The sequence below is a fragment of the Sitodiplosis mosellana genome, unplaced genomic scaffold (genome assembly GCF_009176505.1).
Source record: "Sitodiplosis mosellana isolate CC-2019 unplaced genomic scaffold, AAFC_SMos_1.0 Smas_scaffold_694, whole genome shotgun sequence".
Taxonomy (NCBI): Eukaryota; Metazoa; Arthropoda; class Insecta; order Diptera; family Cecidomyiidae; genus Sitodiplosis; species Sitodiplosis mosellana.
In genome coordinates this window covers 742-7,362 of record NW_022595936.1, presented here as the reverse complement: position 1 = coordinate 7,362, position 6,621 = coordinate 742, and the positions used below count along the sequence as shown (strand labels likewise).

Here is a 6,621-nt window from a genome sequence, read left to right as displayed (position 1 = left end):
CATATAATATTCCATTCCAGCCTTACATGAATCACACGTAAGTCATATATTCTACATGGCGATTCCGGCTCGGATTTTTTTATAAGTTACAATAAAATAAAATAATATAAAACAATAAAAACTGAAAGACAATTCATAGACCATCATAATAAAGCAAAAAGTGAAGAAAAGTCAATCTAAATCATCGAATAAAAAGTCATTTCATCGAACATTCATAAAAATTGTTGACTGAACACACTTTCTGCAAAGAGCAAAATCAACGTTGAACAAAAAGTTCTGAATTTTATTTGACCAAAAAAGTAAAAATCGCAGCTCAGTGCATCAAAAGTGAAAGAGAAAAATAATAACAACATTTTAATCGACTCAAATCGAATCAACTGCGATCAGCCAGTTCTGCGTGTTCAATAGAATTCAATCAGTGAAGAAAAATCGTCGACAAAATAGAAAAAAAAATTTGAACAAAATTACATTTGGCTGTTGAAATACGCCACTTTCAATTGAAATAAACATTAAATCGAACAATTTCATCGAATAATTTCACTTTTGCTTCACCAAAACAAACATAAAATTGTGAAAAAAAACATTAAAATGCGTAATTTCATCGATTAAAGACAAATACATCCACCATCGAAATAAAATAAAAACAATTGACAAAATATAAAGCAAAGACAGTTTTAAAACGCAGCAAAACAATAAAATGAACATGAACATTAGAAAAAGTTAAAATAATACAAGTAATCATAAATTTAATCACGTGAGAATCGAGTGAGAGTGAATTGAGCCAAGTCGAATTTGCAAAGAGAGCCAGCTGTTTTACCGATTTTTATCACAATTTGATCGGAAGCATCGGAACATTCGTGTTGATTGTTAACGCATATTCATAGCATCACACGACATTGTTCTCTCATCGAATTCGAAGACGAATTTTGGAGCAAAAACTGAGATTTGGAAATCGAACGAAATGTGACGACGGCTGGGAGAGCCAACATCGAAAGCAGCCAACGCCCAACACTAATCATGCTACTGTGAGTCATCACGCTGTTCATCGCTAATGGTAATCGATTCGTAGAACCCGTGATCGGTGATTGTTTGGATAACAACTGTAAACATCGCAGCCGAATTTCGCGACGATCTTGCAAACGGCAATAAAAAGTAAAATTTATGACTTCATTCGATATAGAGCAATGTGGAGAATCAACGAATTTTTGTTTTAACTGAACGCTATATATATTTACAATTTACATATATATGTATATGTAGATATGTTCTCAATTTGAATTTCGATTGAGTTGCATGAATATGTAATCGTTGCTTTGGTCGTGTTAGCGTTTATTCTCATTGGTCATATCATTTCATTTGTTTTTTTTTTCATTTGAAGTAGACATAACAATAAGTTTTACATTCCTTTCATCGCGAACTATGCATTTTCTATTTTTTTTTTTTTTTGTGAACGTTTATTAATCTGATTAAGTAGAAAAAGTATTGCACAGTAGGAATACAGTTGCTGACATATTGAAAAGAATATTCACAGACATAAACATAAGAAACAATCGATTGAATTCCGTTGAATTTTTCTGTCGCGCTCTTGTTTGGCCACATATTTTTTTTTGCAAGCGGAGTACATAAACAAAGCGAGATGTAACGTATCATGTCAAGTTATAAAGCGGGAACACATGACAATTATAAGAAGAATTTCATAACGCAAACCAAATTAGTTTTGAAACAAGAATTTAGTAAGAGTCGTGTGAAACATGAACAATATAAACATAAAATAGTAACAGCATACAACGAGTACACTGATTACATTGCGTCATATTTTGATACATTTGATGATAAAACAGACGTGACTAATGAAATAAATGATTTACGCGACAAATTAAGAAGGTGTTATGATGCTTTGAAGATAAAAAATGCTCTGCCTTCTCAATTGTTAGACCAAGTTGACATAAGAGAATTACCGAAATTGGATGAACCTACTGATGATAGTTTGAGCGATTTATCTACTGCTCCGATTGCAAGTGATCCAACTAATTCTCCGATTGTGAGTGATCCAAATACGCCAATTGTAACTGAAAAAGTTGCTGATGAAGCCAATAAAACGGAGTCACAGTTAACTCTTTCGACTGAAATTCTGATCGGTTCACCAAAAGAAGAAAAAACTCCAACCGTTCCAAAAACACTCGCTTCGGGTTCGGGTGTTAATTCCAATAAATCGAACAATAACATTCCATTGTCACAAAGTAATACACAGAAAATCAAAATGGAAGCACATAGTTTTATTGCCTTGTGTGCAAAGCAATTGCACAACACTTATTCCGGCGATCCACTTGAATTGAATGCTTTCATCAATTCGATCAATCTTTTGAAAACACTTGGACCAACTCATCTTGAGCTTTTGAAAACATTTGTTTTGACAAAACTCAGTGGAAAAGCCTTGGAGAGCATTCCAGCTAACCCAGCTGATGTTGATGCAATCATTACCGCATTGCGTGAAAATATTAAGCTCGACAGTTCGAAAGTCGTCGAGGGTAAAATGATGGCACTCAAATTAGACAACGCCAAAACAAGCGAATTCACAAAGGAGGCTGAAAAACTGGCCGAATCTTTGCAAAGAAGTTTGATTGTTGAGGGCATTCCTCAAGCCAAAGCTAAATCAATGGCTGTCGAAAAAACCGTTGAAATGTGCCGTCAGACTGCGAAATCCAATTTGGTACGTTCTGTTATGGCATCAACTTCATTCTCCGATCCTCAAGAAGTGGTTGCTAAATTTGTTGTTGAAAGCGCCACTGACATCAGAGAAAAGCAAATTTTCAAGTTTTCTCAATTTCAACAGAATGCCAATCGCGGTGGCTACCGAAATAATAACAATTTCCGTGGTAGAGGCAACCAGCGACAAAACCAAAATCGAAATTTCAACAATTTCAACAATCAAAACAATGGCCAACCGTGGAATAATTTCCGTGGCAATCGACGTGGTCGTGGTCGCGGGCGCGGTCGATACAATAATTATGGTAATAACTTCAACCAAAACAACCAAAACGACCGTTTCACCGTGCGTGTCGCCAGTTCGGAAAACTCGCAGGCCCCGTCGGGAGACCGGCGGGTACAGGAAGGTCAAATAGTGACATTCCAAAGGGTCAATCAAAATTAAAAAAGACCAAAAATGTGTGCAGTTTCAATTTAAATTATGCTGATTATATAAGCCTTCAATGTAACAACACAGTCAATCGAGACACATCTTTCCTTTCTGACACACAAGCCGACATTTCGGTAATAAAAGCTGAGGCTTTAAATGAAGGTATTGAAATTGACGATTCCGAACAAATTGTGATCAAAGGCGTCACAAATGAACCAATTACGTCATACGGTACAGTACTACTAGACATTTATTTCCCGAACTACACAATCACACATAAATTTCATGTCGTACCGAATAATTTCAACATTCCATCTGATGGAATTATTGGTAAAGAATTTAACAAGAAATTCAAGTGTAAAATTGATTACCTGGACATGACATTTACAATTTGAGTTGCGGGAAATGAAATTGTAATTCCCATTAATTTTGAACCGCAAGAAAATACGATCGTTTTTCCCGCTCGATCAGAAACATTTCGAGTTTTTCATGTTTCAAATTTTACTGAAAAATCTGTCATTTTAAATAGTGAAATTTCAGATGGTGTTTTTATTCCATCCACCATAATTGATTCTGAAAATCCCATCATTCGGGTCTTGAATATAAACGATGAGCCGATAACTATTAAAAACGTTATTGAAATTTCAGGAAAATTGTCAGAATTCGATATTTTTAAAGTAGAAAAAACTGAAAATGAAAAATCGCGAACAAAAAATGTGATCGAGAAAATTTCTAAAAAATCAAATTACACCATGGGCGATAAAATTACCAAACTCTGCACAGAATTTGCCGACATTTTTGCAATGCCTGATGACAAACTCTCTGTGAATAATTTCTATGAACAAAAATTGCGTGCTAAAGACAATGAACCAGTATTCGTTAAGAATTATCGTCTGCCTCATTCGCAAAAACAGGAAATTAATAAACAGGTTCAAAAGCTATTAGAAGATGATTTGATTGAATTATCAACATCAAGTTTTAATAGTCCACTCATTCTCGTGCCAAAAAAGTCTGTTGATAATGAAAAACGCTGGCGAATGTGCGTGGATTATCGTATGTTGAACCGAAAATTAATTGCCGATAAACACCCATTGCCCAGAATCGACGATATTCTGGATGGATTAGGACGTGCAAAGTATTTTTCAGTATTGGATCTCTACAGTGGGTTTCATCAAATTCCACTGGAAAAATCTTCACGTGAAATGACTGCTTTTAGCACAGAAAAAGGTTCATTCCAATGGAAAGTTCTTCCATTCGGTTTAAATATTGCACCAAATTCTTTTAGCCGCATGATGTCCATTGCTTTTTCGGAACTACCCGCGGACAGAGCATTTATTTACATGGACGATATAATCGTCATTGGCATGTCTGAGAGTCATCACCTCGCAAATTTGAGAAATGTTTTTGAAATATGTAGAGAGTGTAATTTCAAACTCAATCCTGACAAATGCGAATTTTTCCAACCTCAGGTAACTTTTTTGGGTCACACTTGTACCGCAGATGGTACAACCTGATCCATATATTACCTGATCAAAGAAAAATTGAAGCAGTTTTAAAATACCCAAAACCGACAAGTAAAGAAGAAGTAAAAAGATTTGTCGCTTTCGCGAATTATTATCGACGTTTTATTCCTAATTTTGCTCGATTGGCACAACCTTTAAATCACTTGACACAGAAACGTTCTGTATTCAGTTGGACGACTGAATGTGAATATTCGTTTTTACAATTGAAAGAACATCTTTTAAATCCTCCAATTTTGCAGTACCCTGATTTTTCGAAAAAATTCAAGGTGACTGTCGATGCAAGCCATAAAGCTTGTGGAGCAGTCCTAAGTCAAAATTTCAATGGACATGATTTACCAATATGTTACATTTCAAGGTCATTTAAGAAGAGTGAATTAAATAAGCCAATAATAGAGAAAGAGCTCCTTGCGATACACTTCGCTGTGACAAATTTAAGACCATACCTGTATGGCACACAATTTCTTGTCGAATCTGACCATAAACCACTGGTTTATTTATATAATATGAAAAACCCAGCATCAAAACTCATCAGAATTCGTTTAGAACTCGAGGATTACGACTTCGAAATTCAACATATCGCTGGTAAGGATAATGTCGTCGCCGACGCATTATCTCGAATTTCAATAGAAGACCTCAAAGAGATCTATCACGAAAATGTCATTTTAGTAACGACCCGAGCCCAACTGAAGCGTCTCAATGGATCGAAAAACACAAGCGATAAAGAAAAAGTTGATAATGTGGTCATTTCAGAACCCAAAGTAATTGAAGAGCTCTCAAGAAAATATGTGCGTCAAATTCCAAGAATAAAAAGTGCACTCAATGAAAAAACAACAGTGGTAGGCGCCTATAAAAACCACAGAAAATTATTTGAAATAGAATTCGTGCATAAAAACGTTAACGAAAAATTTCCTCTAGAGCAAATTCTTTCGAGCCTTGAAAAAATGGCAACGTCTCACAAAAATAGCACGCTACAATGGCCAATGCACGATGAATTTTTTACCGCATACAGCATAAATGAATTTAAAGACATGTCAGAAAAAACATTGAAAAATCTGAAAATTTCGCTTATTACACCTGTTGAAAAGATTGATGACGAAAATAGAAAAATTGAAATAATGACAAAATACCACAACGATCCAGTTGTAGGCGGTCATTTTGGTCAAAAGAAGCTCTACGAGAAAATCAGAAGCCAATTCTATTGGAAAAATATGTCAAGAGAAATCGCTAAATTTGTGAATTCATGCGAAAAATGTAGAGTAAACAAACCGAGAGACAAAACGAAGGCACCTATGACAATTACAAAAACACCGCAAAAGCCATTCGATCTACTCATTATTGACACAGTGGGTCCATTGCCGAAATCAAATTACGGTAATGTTTACATACTCACAATGATTTGCGACTTATCCAAATATTTAATCACTTGCGCAATTCCCGATAAATCTGCAAAGACCGTTGCTAAGGCAATAATGGAAAATTGCATTTTAATTTTCGGAATGTTCAAAGAACTTCGCTCGGATCGTGGTACGGAATACAAAAATTCTGTTTTATCTGAACTTTGTCAACTATTTGACATTAATCAGGTCTTTTCGACACCGTATAGACATGAGACAGTCGGTAGTATCGAACGCAATCATAGATTTTTCAACGAATATATCCGCGCTTATGTGAACAATCTGTCCGACTGGGAAGATTATTTAAAGTATTTCACGTTCTGTTATAACATAAGTACTCATTCGAGTTTTGACAATAAATACAGTCCTTTCGAATTAGTTTTTAGTAAAAAGGCATCATTGCCATCATATTTAGAAAATAAGGAAATCGATCCAATCTACAACTTTGACAATTTTGTAAAAGAAGCCAAATATCGACTACATACCGCGCACGGCTTCGCGCAGAAATTATTGGAAAAATCCAAATTGCGTAATAAATTTTATTACGACAAAACAATGCGAAATATTA

The 6,621-nt window shown here is 35.1% G+C and overlaps 1 protein-coding gene across 1 annotated transcript; it reads left to right on the top strand.

The window, feature by feature from the left end:
• Nucleotides 1-1,648: 1,648 nt before the first annotated feature.
• LOC129570931 (putative transcriptional regulator cudA) lies at nt 1,649-3,151 on the top strand. Its single transcript, XM_055450657.1, has one exon. The coding sequence runs from the start codon at nt 1,649-1,651 to the stop codon at nt 3,149-3,151; it is 1,503 nt and encodes a 500-aa protein (XP_055306632.1).
• The last annotated feature ends 3,470 nt before the right edge of the window (nt 3,152-6,621 follow it).

Bases quoted from the DNA above. Each gene is read 5' to 3' on its own strand.
- LOC129570931 (XM_055450657.1), top strand. From the start codon at position 1,649: ATGTCAAGTTATAAAGCGGGAACACATGACAATTATAAGAAGAATTTC.